The sequence below is a fragment of the Lineus longissimus genome, chromosome 2 (assembly GCF_910592395.1).
Source record: "Lineus longissimus chromosome 2, tnLinLong1.2, whole genome shotgun sequence".
Lineage (NCBI taxonomy): Eukaryota > Metazoa > Nemertea > Pilidiophora > Heteronemertea > Lineidae > Lineus > Lineus longissimus.
Window position 1 is genome coordinate 21,072,635 of NC_088309.1, and position 15,772 is coordinate 21,088,406.

A 15,772-nucleotide genomic window follows, 5' to 3' on the forward strand; every position below is an offset into this window, starting at 1 on the left:
CGCCATATCGCTTTCATTAAAATAATGTGAATCCATGTTCTTACATGTACATCATGCTCTACACTGTACAACAGTCTATCGTAGCGCTTTACGGTATTTTCCCAGCGTAAACAACTTTCTCAGTTGTTTCGTTTAAGGAATTGAACCCGAGGCGGAGGACCTTGGTTGAGTTACCAAGACACTCGAGGGTGGAGCTAAAATACAGTCCAAACCCGAGCCGATAGGCGAGGGTTTGGACGAAATTTTAGCTCCACCCGAGAGTGTCTTGGTAACTCAACCAAGGTCCGAAGCCGAGGGTTCAATTTCTATTCTAAAATACCTCAAACTTAAAAAGATAGGCCACGAAAATAACTTGAATATGGCAAATTCCATCCATCGCCTGCCCGGAGCGCCGGTAGCGCCGTTGTTTACATTATGTTACGGCAGCGTGCATAGGAAGTCCGCATCGGCTCGCTCAAAGTGATGCTAAAATCCGCGCAAATGGGCTATTTGGAGCGTTTTTCTCAGCAAATATGTGTAGTGCTCATTAAAACACTTAGGGTGGTTGATGCTTCCTTGGCTGATTTGTGTTTGAAACAGTGTTTTGAGAGCCTCAAACTTCTGAAGTGAGCTGTGTGCATGGTTTCCACATTTTAGTGCAACCCGAGGGAACTTTGGTGGAGCATCTTGGTTGCGTGTCCAAAACACTCCACTCTCAGAACGAGGCTTATGCATTTTCCATTTAAAAGTTGACTTTACGGTACCAAGGTATTTTAGAATCCTTGTTCACTTATTTTGGGGCTATTCGATAGGAGTATTTCCACCATATCGCTTTCATTAAAATGATGTGAATCCATGTTCTTACATGTACATCATGCTCTACACTGAACAACAGTCTATCGTAGCGCTTTACGGTATTTTCCCAGCGTAAACAACTTTCTCAGTTGTTTCGTTCCTTGTTTACTATGATAATTGGGGCTATTCGATAGGAGTATTTCCGCCATATCGCTTTCATTAAAATGATGTGAATCCATGTTCTTACATGTAGGCCTACATCATGCTCTACACTGTACAACAGTCTATCGTAGAGCTTTACGGTATTTTCCCAGCGTAATCCAGAAAGAATTCTGTGAAAACATGGAGAGCACTTTACTGCGCTTTACCCGGTTGAGAGGGAGTTGAACAGGCGTCCCTGGAACCCATCTGATTACAGGTCTTACGCGCTTTGCTTTGCCACCGTGCTCTCCATCTTGGCATATTATCCTCAGAATTTTTTTTATTACCATAGGTAAAGCCTGTTCGACTTCTAGCACCGCTGACGTGGCGTTGTTTTTTTTGTTCGAATGCTACATGAGGCTGACGAAATCTATTAAGGATTTCATCGCCTTCTCACAGCAAACAAACTGGAGGCTAACAAGATTGGCACACAACATGATCTGAATTCTAATTTGATCATGGAGACTCTGCGTCAAAATGATGTCTTGAACCATGCTTGTCTGACAAGTGAAATTGTCGGTGTTCCGAGATAGTTACCTGAATACTTTGATACTCTACTGTTGTGTTCTCCATCTGTCGACACGATTGAAACGACGCTGGAGAACAGCGATGGTAATTTCAGTTGATGTCGATATTAGAAGATGGCTCTGTACAAAGCGATTGATTAACAAGGAGTCGTGGCGCCGACGACGTTGACATTCTTCTGTGCAGGTCTGTGTCATGATTATATAGGAACTAGCCTTTGATTCAGAGCATCCTGCCGCGGGCGAGGTCAGCCGCCCAGCGGTCATTAGAACTAAAAATCAATATGCGTGCACTTGTACACACTCATGTACTTGTTTTTTAGCACTGAATTTCGAGAATGTTATCTATACTTTGATTTTTTTAAATTCTTTGGACGGGCAACATTTCATTTCAGAAGCTACATTTTGTACTTATCGATAAACAATATATTGATTGAAACACTATCGGATGCACTATAAAATATTGTTTTTAAAACATAGCTGAACACAGAGAGTAAATCGCGATGAGAGGTTCGTCTCTTCTTTATATCATCGCAGACTGCTTTATCCAACTGATTCCACCTCCACAAAGGTCTCTCTTTCATCTCTGGGTTGATTACACATATTTAATCAGCTGCTTTGAAGTGCTTTTACATTCCTATCATTTCTTGCCTGGTCTGAATACGCTGTCATCAAAGTCATCTCTTATCTCACCAATAATGAACTTTTACATTAAGTCGGTAATTAACCGAGAGAATCTTTGAGTATACCCTGCAGAGAAATGAAACTCGTCCATATGGCTTTGGATGAGTCGTAAAAGAAATCAAGCAATTCCGATTTCGCGCGAGGTTTCGCCCGCTCCAGGCATAGGTAACATCCAACATTTAATTGTCGCGCTAATAACTGCATGCTTTGCCAGTGGTAAAGTAGTCTTATGAGAACGGCAGCCGACAGGTCTCATAATCAACTAGAGCTGCTTTGCTAACGATATTGTGATCAAATTGTCGTGTCTGTGAATACTAGCTGATATCTTTGCTTGGACAATTTATCGAATTGCCTCGCAACAAATCAAGCTAAACAGAGTGACGTACACATTGGTCAGGTTCCTAGATCATTCATGTTTAGGTCAATATATACTAAATGTAATAGCCTGGGAAACTGCCATTGGTAAAGTCATGCTACAGGAACAACCATATTTTCATTCGGAAGAAAAATATTTCGATACAAAGATACAATATTGCATTGAATGCCTAGTATTCTTTGAGGGTTGAGTTTATAATAGAAGGTCTGTGTCAAGCATTTCATTTTGTGCATTTACCAGTATTGATAAAGAGAGTTCCTTGGCCTTGTGTCACCGACTCCTTTTTTATTTAAATGTGTTTTTTCGGCCAAGAATTGTTTAAACAGTACTTGACCATTTATGGCGCAGGCGTGGTGTTAGAACTAGGAATGCATATGGTCATTATATAACACACTATGTAATTGTCTCGCATCTTGAGCCAGCCGAATATGAATAGTGTAATATCATTAGCTAGTGACAATTCCATCTGCGCTGTTGTTTCTATTAAATCAGTTCCGCGGCACTGCGCGTGACACGACATCAACATCTTCTTGACCTGATCACCTGATGTACGTCAGTCAAAACCATGACATGGTTTGCTGTCCAGAAAAGGCCAGGAGTCATAATAATTTGTGTGAAAAATATTTAGCTTCCCTTGGAGAAATACTACCTTGAGTTCGTTGACGGAATGACACGAAGCAGAAGCTATAATGACCTTCGGTTCCGATGTAGGAATAACGATCTTCTGTTTACCTGTCGAGGTCAGGGTCGTATTGAGCGAGGGGGAGAGGGGAGGCTCCTTTCTTCTGCAAGCTCTTATATTTGCCAGGTTTCAAATTCCATTTAAGATTCTTAGAAAGTTATGACCCCACACGACACGCTGAGCATCGTTAAGTTATTTCACCATGATGTAGAAAAGACCCGCCCGTCGTCCTGCCCGCGATAGTATCACTTACATACATAGCGATCCTTATACTAGATAAAGCATAATAGCACTGATTTTCAGTATATACCTTCATTTCTAAGTATGTTTTCAAAACTGGTCGGCGGCTATATAAACCATGCAATGTCCTCAATTGAATGCGCATCCCGTCATTCGATAGTTACCCTGACAACACCAATTATAACAGTGATGGATTGCCCGAAGCTGTAGGAAACACCTAACCAACATCTTGTAGATCATTTCAAATACTTCGTCACGTAATCGCGAAGATTCCTGCTTAATCACGTCCTGAATGTAGCTACTTTCCCCAAGCCATTGTACTTCATTGGTATGACAAATCAAGTCACGAATCAGATTTTTATAGCTCGAGCAATTGCATGTAGGTAAAGAAATGAAATAGAAATTTGTGGAAATTATTGAAAAAATTAGGTTAAGGTTTTGGTAGCATTCGGTTCCGCGGAACTTTTCAAAATTACTTGCCAAAAATACGTTTACGTGAACATGTATTGGAAGAATAAGCATACTGGCTATCTTACTGGCCGGTCTTACTGCACTCCAAAAATTAAATAGTAAATCATTTACCATTTGAAGTTGTTAACGATACGTTTACCAATAAGTAGTTAACATAACTATTTTCATAGTTAGAGTAACTACTTGAAATCCAAACAGCATGAATACTTTTTTACCATTTCAAGTAGTAAAATCAGCCGACCAATCAGAATCACTGATTTTGTGAATTAACCACTTGAAGTAGTAAGCTTCGACCAATCAGAATGCGCCCCCAGACAGCAGACGTCCAGCGTCGATCGCCGCCATTTTTAACCCGCTTCAAAAGCCAAACTTCGTTTTCGCTGATCTTTGAAATGGACGTCGAGGAAACGTTGGCCTCATGGGGGATGGGAGAACTGGTTAAAGTGTTCAAGGGTAAGATATAGCTTTTGTAGATATTCTTTTTTTTATGTTTCCGACAGCACAAAAGACATTTTTTTTGACAATTTTGTAAAGGCCTAAGGCAAAAAAGAAAACGCGCACCATTCGAAACCTGTTTTTAGTTCTCTTTTTTCTTCAGTTCTCACGACGCATGCACAAAACATTTTTATCACCAGTTCGATAGGCCTGTAGGCTACTCTATTAATGAAGAATGCACTAAACTGGAAAAAGAAGAAGTTTGTAGGCGATGTGATAAGTAAAAGACAACTTAAAAAGGCCCGCGAAAGTGCGCGCCCGTCAGCGCTCTTGTGATAATACGATGCGCGCCATGAAGCAAAGTGTCGCACTCTCGATTTAAGAACAGTTTCAAACAGTTTTATTCGATTTTAGTGCTAAATTTTATATGAACATTATTGAAAATTTGTTCCGAAGTATTAGTAGAGCATTCGCGCATTACATGCATTTAATGAGATACTCGTTAGTTTGAATATTCCCGCCGAAAAAGTTGACGCAAGTGTGAAGTATTTCCGAGAGGGTGCACTCGGATCGAGCTCAAAATCGATGGCGGAAGTCGCCGGGACTGTTGACGTTTTATACTGATCTAAAATGCGATCGATTTCGACCCCATTCTGCCAAATGTTCCTTTTCCAAATACTTGCGAGCAGAAATTGTTGTCTCATTATAGCAGAGTGTCAAATTCACGCATATTGCGTGAAATGTCTTGCTGAAAAATGCTTCGGACACAGACGCTTCATTCAGAACAGATGATGATTCATTCATTCATGATTTGCATGCACTGACCCACCACCTACAGTGTATAGGCTACATGTACATATGTACATGTAGGGCCTAGCATGCTAGGCCCTACATGCAATGTACATTATAGCCCTGTTAGTGGTGAAGCCTGGCCACCATAGGCCTAAAGGCTTTGAAATGTCCACACTGAATTCAGTCGAAATCCACTGCCGAGACCAGAAGGCCTACTGGTCTGACTGGTCACTCGTCGTGAGACTGTTCATTCAATCTGGACGTTTTGATCTGGCATTCTGGATGGGTCAGTGTCTGAATTGTCTGCAGTCTTATTGATAGTTGTAAGTTTTGCAGTGCAGTTTGCCTGAGACATATGATCATCCAGGACCACCAGGTCCAGTCAGTGTTCAGTAGTGTAGCTTATTTTATTTTATGTATTTGGAAAGAGAAGTTCGTTCTGTGGATGCTTTCTTGGATCCTTCCTGTCCTCTACTAAATGTCTTTATGATTATCTACCAACTCTGTATTTTTAACTGGTTATTATCGAATGAAATGGCCGGGTCGAAATTGAGTACTCTTGTAGATTACAGTGAATAACAGTACCTGGTACATTATCGAATTGATATATCGGATCTCAGTAGGGTCTCCCCATGATCCTTTCCTTTTGCAACACAATGCTTGCCTGCATTAACAAGAGTGGTAGGCCTAGATAGATGGAAATTCTATAATGCTTAGGGTTAGGGTTAATTCTATAATTTTGACGAAAGTAGGGAGGGGTCATAATTGGTAGTATTGATAGTATTGAAAAGTCTCACAACAGGATGTACCAAGATTAATGGCTAGCGATAGTGCGCAGCAGTGGTTGTTGAATGATTGTGGTTGATAAATCTTTTTGTTCCAAAATTTGTTTTATTGATTCTAAATTGGCTGCTAGTGCTACAATAAAATTTGCACAGGATGTTGAAAATACTCCAAAAACTGCAAACCATTCCATTACATGTAGGCCGCTGAGAAGGGGTGGTGCTTTTGGACTACAACGTTTTTTGTGTCCATTTTGTGGGAGGTGATGGTGACCTAGGTTTTTATTCTTTTTTGGCTCACCGTAGGGGAGTCTATGTAATACCGCAGTGTCCGTCGTCCGTCGTCCGTCGTCCGTCGTCCGTCGTCGTATCCTATTTCAAAAACAGTGGCACGTTTCTTAACCGCAAGGGCTATGAACTTGAAACTTTGTACACAGCACCCCCTAGGTCAGGTGACCTCTGACACTGAATTTCGGTCCGATCTGATTCTCAACTTGGCCACCAGGGGGCCAAATGTCGATATATAAAAAGTGTGATATCTCGCTTATTAGTGACTTGTTTTCGATGAAACTTGTATTGTAGGTACTCATAGCAAATATACATCTTATATCGTACGGGTTTTTAATTTGACCTACTTTTCAAGTTCACAGAGGTCATATGGCGTAAATTGGCCGTTAGAGTGTAAACTATGGCACGTTTCTTAACCACTAAAGCTATGAACTTGAAACTTAGTACATATAACCCCCTATATCACATAGCCTCTGGTCCTGAATTTCAGTTTGATCTGATTCTCAACTTTGCCACCAGGGGGCCAAAAGTGGAAATCTAAAAAGTGTTATATCTCGCTTATAAGTGAATTATTTTCGATAAAATTTTCATGGTAGGTACTCTTAGGAAGAATACATCACATATCTTACGGGTTTTCAATTTGACCTACTTTTCAAGGTCACAGAGGTCATATGGCGTAAATTGGCCGTTAGAGTGTAAACTATGGCACGTTTCTTAACCACTAAAGCTATGAACTTGAAACTTGGTATATATAACCCCCTATATCACATAGCCTCTGGTGCTGAATTTCAGTTTGATCTGATTCTCAACTTTGCTACCAGGGGGCCAAAAGTGGATATCTAAAAAGTGTGATATCTCGCTTATAAGTGACTTGTTTTCGATAAAATTTTTATGGTAGGTACTCTTAGGAAGAATACATCACATGTCTTACGGGTTTTCAATTTGACTTACTTTTCAAGGTCACAGAGGTCATATGGCGTAAATTGGCCGTTAGAGTGTAAACTATGGCACGTTTCTTAACCAGTAAAGTTATGAACTTGAAACTTGGTGCAAATAACCCCCTACATCAGATAACCTTTGATGCCGAATTTTGGCCTGATCTGATTCTTTATTCGGCCACCAGGGGGCCATAATGGAAAAAGGAAGAAGTGCAATATCTTGCTTATTTGAGTGAATTGTTTTCGATAAAATTTTTATGTCAGGGACTTCTAGCAAGGATACACCACATGTCCTACGATTTTTGGATTTGACCTCCTTTTCTAGGTCACAGAGGTCAAATGGCGTAAATTGGCCATTAGAGTGTAACTATGGCACGTTTCTTAACTGCTGAAGCTATGAACTTGAAAGTTGGTACATGTAACCCCCTACATCAGATAATCTCTGACACCGAATTTTGGCCTGATCTGATTCTTGATTTTGCCACCAGGGGGTCAAAACTGAAAAAGTAGGACGTGCAATATCTCGCTTATTAATGACTTTTTTTCAATGAATTTTTTATTGCAGGGACTCTTAGCAATCACACGATATTGATCTTGTTGATGTCATAGACAATTATTGGTTGGATCATAAACTTATATATACTGCCCTGTCTTATTACTTGACATCAATACACATCTAAAAAAAGTCTTCATGCCTGATTGTGTTCACCGTGTTCACCATATTCACCTCTAAACTAAGCATGATCCTGCCTACTAAAAGATGTATACGGTGAGCACAATGGCCCCTGGCCGTTTCATTTTGTAGAATTGAATCCTGATCAAACCAAGAATTACTCTATGGAAGCATGTCAGTATTGACTGGCTGGCCTGTTGTCATTAATTACTAGTACTTAGTATACGTAATACCACCAGATTATGCTTAAAGTATAGCAACCTTCATTTTTGCATGATTTTCATTTCATTTAGGACTACATCTATTTTCAGATGAAGGCATTGATGAGGAGGCATTTTGTATGTTGGACGATGAAATAATAAAGGAGCTGATTCCAAAAATTGGTACCAGAATGAAGTTTGCAAGGAAGTACCGCAATCTACTACTATGTAATAGTCATGATAGTAGTCTTGGGGTAAGGATCTGATTTGATTATAGAAAATCATACTCGGAAAGTGTGGAATTGCTTTGAAAAGTGATTCTTTGTGTTGTAATCGTCAAGTATGGACCTACCTTTAACTTGTTTCGTTTGTTCACAGAATGTGACAGGAGGATTAAAAACATTATTTATCCACCTGCGGATGTCGCATGCACTAACCTATGCTGGTAAGTATTTTTTGTGTGCGCAAAATGGATGCCAGAGAACATTTAGTGGTGTTTGGCCATATAAAAGACATATTGCGACGCACATTGTGAATGAGGACAGAGGTAATGGATCCCAAGATGACTGCACTGGTAATGCAAATGTTGAAGCACGTGATGACATGGTCATGGATGATGTCATGGACGTAGATGATGAAGTGGGGACACATGAAACAGTTCCAAATGCAAATGAAACCATTCTAGAGCAACTTGACCTGTTTGCCATATCATCAAAATTTATAAGTAGACTGAGAGCAAAGCCTAATGTTCCCGCTGCAGCTCTCCAAACTGTTCTTGAGTGCACAACAGAGATGTTCTCTGAAATTCTTGAGTCACTGCTGGAACGTACCAAGAAACTTATCCATGATCTCGGTGGTGATGAAAATAAGAATGAGGAAGTGGCGGACCTCTGCCGGGATTTTACCGACTGCTTTCATCCATTTGCTGGATTGGAAACCAACTGGCTGCAGGTCAAGTATTTTTTAAATGCAGGCACATACATACCTCCAGTAAGCATTCCGCTAGGTACATCTTTTGACCCACAACCTCATAAAAAGACTGGCATTGTGCATCAGAAGCAGAAATTGGACACATTCGAGTATGTCCCCATCGCTGGCTCTTGGTGATAGAACCTCTCCAACTCAGGCATTTCTTATCATTGAGGTGAACGCTTTAGAATATCCGACACTGCTGAAAGCCATGGAGGCCTGTTTTAGGCTTTGTATGTTCTTGACATAGAATATCCTACTGACTGCCTTATTGTGTGACATTCTCATGAGTGTAACTGTTCAGCCTTAATGTTGGCTCTTGGTGATAGAACCTCTCCAACTCAGGCATTTCTTATCATTGAGGTGAACGCTTTAGAATATCCGACACTGCTGAAGGCCATTGAGGCCTGTTTTTTAGGCTTTGTATGTTCCTGACTTAGAATATCCTACTGGTTGCATTATTGTGTTGCAATTCATTGAGGACTTTGGTGATCTCTGATGAATTTCTGTTGTAAATACATGTAGATGTTAATCAGACTAAATCTGCTAGAGTATAAAGAGGAAGATCCTTTGATATTTGCAAAGGTCTGGGCATTTATAGTGTGAGGATACATGTATCTTGGGATTACTGTATAGGGGCAATGTATCAAGGGGTTATTCTCCTGAAACAGTTTTACTGTTTTCAAATTGAATGAATGTGAGTAATGAATTGTTAACTTAATTGATAGATTTCTGCTTAGATGCAATTTGAATGTCATGAATTGAAAACTATAGTTAATGATAAATTTATGTTGCAAATACATGTAGATGTAATCAGACTAAATCTGCTGATTTCTACTTTAGATTCAATTTGAATGTATGAATTGAAAACTATAGTTAGTGATAAATTTCTGTTGTAAATACATGTAGATGTTAATCAGACTAAATCTGCTAGAGTATAAAGAGGAAGATCCTATGATATTTGCAAAGGTCTGGCCATTTATAGTGTGAGGATATCTTGGGATTACTGTATAGGGGGCAATGTATCAAGGGGTTATTGTCCTGAAAACGTTTTACTGCTTTCAAATTGAATGAATGTGAAATGAATTGTTAACTTAATTGTCATTGATAGATTTCTACTTTAAATGCCAGTGACAAATTTGAATGTAATGAGTTGAAAACTATAGTTAATGATAAATTTCTGTTGTAAATACATGTAGATGTAATCAGACTAAATGCGTTTAGTGTTTGTTTTTCATTAAAAGGTAATTCTTTTAGTGACAACATGGTTGTGTACCCTAGCTTAAAGAGGATAACGCCGTACAATAAGTCTTGATCTCTTTGAGAATTAGTTGTAGGACGCTATCTCCTGTAAGAACTACAACCCAATGATGGGATCTGTGACCCTGGCAATATGTAGCAAATGCACTTTCAAAAGGCTCTTTGGACATTAGTTCTATCACTTATTGTTCTCACACTGTCCAAAATACTGGTTATTTTGGACCTCTCATAATGAGGAAATCCGGGCCTCCTTGCTGCCGATCTCAAGTAGACGAACAGGTGTCGGCTTGAGAGAAACAGTAGCAGTTACAGCCCGGATTTCCTCATTATGACCCTAACTAGCCCATCCGCCAAAAAGGGAGCCACAAGTACATAATAGTTAATGTGGATGGATAAAGTAGTAAGGATCACTATCAAAATGGTTAAAATTGAAACTATAAAATGGTTAAAAATCAACTACTTATGGTAGTTATTTTATTAACTATTTTGAAATAGTTAAACTAACCACTTATCAGTCGGTGCAATACTAAGCCCCAAAGTAGTTACCATTTAACTATTAATAGTTAGTTTTCACCATTTAATTTTTGGAGTGTGCGGTTTATGCCTGTTTCGCCTATTCCTGTTTCGCCTATTCCTGTTTCGCCTACAAAATTCCTGTTTCGCCTATTCCTGTTTCGCCTATTCCTGTTTCGCCTACTTTCCAGTACCCCTACAATAAATCGACTCTCCCAGGGGGAACCTTAGGGATGCATGTCCATTTTATGGCCGGGAAAACGTGAGGGGACAATTGGATGATGTTAACGATGTGATGACAATTTGACTAATCAAATGCCATCAACTTTGTTAACAAACCATGCCATGACCGTTTTGAAAGAGTCACCTTGAAAGCGGGGACAGTCCGGGACTTATTTGACCATATGACCATACTGACACACAGTAAAAACTAATAGATTAAGTAGAGTAAAGCAGTCGCTTATTTTATAAAAACAGGAATTCATGACTTTTTGATAAAAATACATAATACTGTACATTCTCATAATTATTTGATCAAAATCAGCTGTAAAACCCATGTCATAGTAAAGAACAATGCAGCTATAGGTATTCTTTCTATTACGAAGCCAGTTACTGACTAAGACAAAAGAAAGAGAATCCACAATATAAAATGCAGGCCTAAGAAACCTTTCTCAAATCTGATGAAAGGGTAAAATTTTTTTACTATTTTATTTCTTGCCTTTTAAAATAAGCTAAAACATAAGCCGATGTAAGCTATGTATAATTTTCCAAAGTTATTCCTAATAATACTGAAATAATTAACATGTCGCTAAATCCATTATTTCAGACTTTATTCTTAATGATAGCCTTTAACACTATAGTAAGGGACGATTCATATTCCTACGTCTGTGGGGAGGTTAGCAATACATTTGAATAGGCGAAACAGGAATAGGCGAAACAGGAATAGGCGGAACAGGAATAGGCGGAACAGGAATAGGCGAAACAGGAATACACCCTTACTGCTCTTGCTATTTTATAGCAAGACTAACGCTAAAGATTTGTCCCCCCACCCTTCCCCGCTAACTGGTGTTTGTATTTGATAAATCCATCGCGATTGTGTCAAACCTTGGATTTGAGATGACCTTGACCTTCACGTGAGGAAGTCGCTTCCAACACCCACCCCCAACCCCGTAGAGCGGACGATGAATTCAGGAAATTTGGTACAAATTGATTTTATTCATGGGTTAATAACCATTATTAAAGTTGTTGGTACATTTCCAAAAATGTTTTTACGGCGGAGAACATAATAATGATATTGTGCATATTTAGCTACGTCATCCTTCTCTACATTTTTTGTCAACTCAATTTCTTTTCTTTTTTAAACTGTTTGCCTTGGGTCCGTAATTGGCCTGCTCAGCTCCTGTGTGAGTAATCTTTGCCGATACACTCCGGAACCCTTGTCGTTTATAGGGATCGATAAACCATTACACGGCTCTCAGTCTATACCTAGTGCAACCATCAGGCAGCAAAACTATCAGGAGGTAAAAGGAAACAGTCTATAACTAACCAGGTGTCGTGATGTTCTCATGATATTACTCGTGCTTTTGCCTTGGATTATCATATTCTAGTTGCTCTGAGGTTCGGTCAAGAGCCTCTTTTTCGACTAATGTAGCACGAAACGTAGTGCCAATACCAAGCAGTGCAACATATCAAATACTGTATTGTGGATAATCGTTAAATGATAAAAGTTAGGATACGTGAAGTACATACACAGAATTTGGTGTTCGAATGAACTTGGACTTTAAAGAAGTTGTTTGAATTTTCCGAGTCCGTGTTTTGAGGGAGGAACGCTTGCGAACACCAGGCTGATACGATTGGGGAGCATCACTGATTTGTCATGCAAGTTTGAATGTCCCCCTATTGTAAATTGGAGTTTTCTGACGTCTCAGTCTGGCATGTTGTAAAATTGGAATCCTGCATAGGGTTTATGCCGGATTCAAGGAACAGGATGCATATTCTTACCGTCTGCCCAGCTGAATCATGACCACGTACATGTCTTACATGCAATGGGAAAAGTTGTAAGCATTTTTGTTTTGCTAACTTTTTGATGTCGTTTCGTGATAAGTTGTGCTTCTGCTGATATTAGTTAAGCTATTGAAATAATGAACATGAGTAGATGCAATGTACACAATAATAAAGCCACAGACATGAGTTAAATCAATGAACACCAACAGTTATCACCTCAAAATAGGGTGTTTAGTTAAGCCTTACACTCTAAGAAAAAAAGGCCATATGCACCCCGGCGTAGAGCTTTTTCAGCCAAGTGAGGTTTGTCAGGAGCACAAAAACCGTTTTTTTTATTCAACCAAAAAACCTCTACAAAGTGCGTTTTTGTGTTGGCCGAAAAACCTCAATGGCTTTCAGAAACTCTAAAACCTTTCATTTCTAAGAGAGTTCACGAATTATTTATGATTCAACTATCGTGACTGGTTACTTCTGTTATCAAAATCTCAGTTTGGTGGACCAAGTTTGACCAAAAGTAATGAGAACTTGATTGAGATCCATATTCGATCAATGATCAGAAGTTATGCCATCGTCGGTCTCGGTCGTATATGCTCGCTTTATGTACCACACTGAAACTACTTTACAGTTCCTGCACTGTGAACGCCGGTCATGTAACCCAAGGGTTATTTACCTTTGACCAAAGCTACATTGATTAGATCAACTAATTGGTGTTGATGACTCGAAAGGAAAGTATCATCAACAATAAGTATCATCAACAATAAGTATCATCATCAACAACAATGAGAATCGTTATTTTCAGTCATAGTGCAAGATAGGCTCTTGCATGAATCGATATAGATGTACATGTAATCAATATGTATACATGTAATATGGTCTTTATACATGCACATACTTGATGCAATGTACTAATAATAATTGCATATCAAGCCTGCATGTTGCATGGCCATTCTGAGCATATATAATAATCATAATTTACTGGATTTACAAGTCAAGGTGGTAAATAATGCAAATCCTTGAGAAATGACGCGACAAAAACTATTACGTTTGGTCAAATTTCGAGACTTTCCTGACAACGCAGGCATGAGTTTTTCAAACAATTCTATTTTTTCTTAATGATTTATCCAAGTGTGAAGTCGCTTCGGTCTACTCTTGAGGGTTCTTCACCATAATCCATCAACGAACCTTTGAGCTAAAGCTGAACTAACATATTGAGCGCTTAATACCGCGTCGTCTGTTGGCTGACAGTAGTTTGAATTATTGTTCGATAGTTAAAAAGATCACCTGTTCTTCAAATGTTTTCCCAAATGCACCTTAATTTTATAGAAAATGTGCGTACTTGATGCTGTGTGCTAAAATCTATAGGTTGGAATATAGTGTGTATGTCGGGTCTTAAAATATCGTATGTGATACAAGCCCATCTACAGTAAACCAGAAACACATAGCTGCTTGAATAGCTAGCAAGAGTATCGATGAGTATGTGCCGGTTTCTTGCTTGGGCGTCACGTGACCTAGCTCCTGGGATATCATTCATTGTAGAAGGAATATCAACAAACAGAACAGGAACTAGTTAGTGATCGTCGTTCCAAGTGTTTTTTCCCGCTAACTGGTTTCGCATTTTCCCTTCACAAGATGGATTTGATATAAGTATGTACGAAGGTTCTTCTCACAAAACGGAATTTTTCTCCATGCATACAGCCGTCATGCATCATGTAATTAAAAAAAGTAGGAAACTGTGTTTTCAGGGCCCTCAATTGAAGGTGGATTTCGATACTATTTAGCGGGAAAAGATCACTTCTCTGCATGCTTTACCACACTCGCTAGCCTATTTCTTCATTTGTTTCGCTTTTTAAGAGGCAAGGAGAGTACCTGTACCATGATTGGAAAATACGTTGACCAGTCAAGTTATGTCAGGTAGGCGCTAGGCGTTGTTCCTGCTTGTAGCTATGTAACTGTGCAACCTTTATGGGCCGTCCTTAAAAATTGTCGAACAGTTTGTGTATTATTTCTCTGGCTCTGAATTGGACAACTCAAAGAAGCTTCTTCAGTGCTCCAAACGTTTTCTTCGTTGTTGCTGTGCTAACTATCTCCTACTGCAGATGATTTCTTTTTCAGAAATGTGATTGAACTCTTCTTTCTGCGATTACAAAGTATTTGAAACAGCTGCGCAGTTTAAGAAGTTAGAGATCCGTTCGTTGACAACAAACCGCATTCTTGGACTCGCATCCTTCCATTTACATTTGTAGGATCCCTGACAAGAATAAAGTTCTGGAGCAAAGCTTTCCGCATTTGATAAACTGTCCATCAGAGCAAATGGTTATTGCACTAATCGTATACATTTCAAGCCTGCATGCTTGCATCTGTAACGTTTATTCTTGATCTCAGCCTAGAGTGAAATCCATTCCGCTACTTTCTATTCGATATTAAAAATTACACGATAACTGCTAAAAAACTTAAACCGTGCTACTGATTGCTGATTCACGCCTGGTTGTCTCTCCAAGCTAATCTGATTCGACTCAAGGGGCAGAGGTGTTCTTGAGATTGAGAGGCGGAATGAAACATATACATATACATGTAAAAACGTAATTTTTATAGATCTCGTATGGATCAACCAGAACGTATAACGGTTCCCTTTCAAACTCTGACAGATTCAGAAGGGGCGATGGTTTATTATGTAATCGTTCGACGCCCCTTCCATTCGATTGATTAACTGCGAATACGACTATTGCGATTACATGTAGTTATGAATAGTTCGAATAAATTTATTTGAAAGACTCTGTTTAAATTGAGCCGTGAAAGACCGGAAATGGCCAACGGTCACAAAACCCGAATGATGATGTGATAAATTATTTATGTCTGTTCATGTACGCATTTCATTAGAATCAGGATTTGTTGGCATACTCTTCAACAGCTAACGCAGATAACAGAACCAACGTTTCATTTACGATGGAGTGAAAAATTGTTATTGT

General features: G+C 39.2%; 1 protein-coding gene across 5 annotated transcripts in view; it reads left to right on the forward strand.

Moving 5' to 3' along the window:
• The window catches only part of LOC135482823 (glutathione hydrolase 1 proenzyme-like), a 47,535-nt gene that overhangs the window by 18,937 nt on the left and 12,826 nt on the right, over positions 1 to 15,772 (forward strand). The window contains exons 1-2 of one of the 5 annotated variants that reach the window (XM_064763228.1): positions 12,365 to 12,859; positions 14,658 to 14,717. The exons of 3 other annotated variants lie outside the window; for them this stretch is intronic. In XM_064763228.1, coding sequence (XP_064619298.1) covers positions 12,822 to 12,859; positions 14,658 to 14,717 — 98 coding nt within the window. In that variant the 5' untranslated portion in view covers positions 12,365 to 12,821. Of the gene's footprint in view, positions 1 to 12,364; positions 12,860 to 14,657; positions 14,718 to 15,772 lie in introns of those variants that run through there. One more of the 5 variants, XM_064763231.1, reaches the window with a different exon arrangement.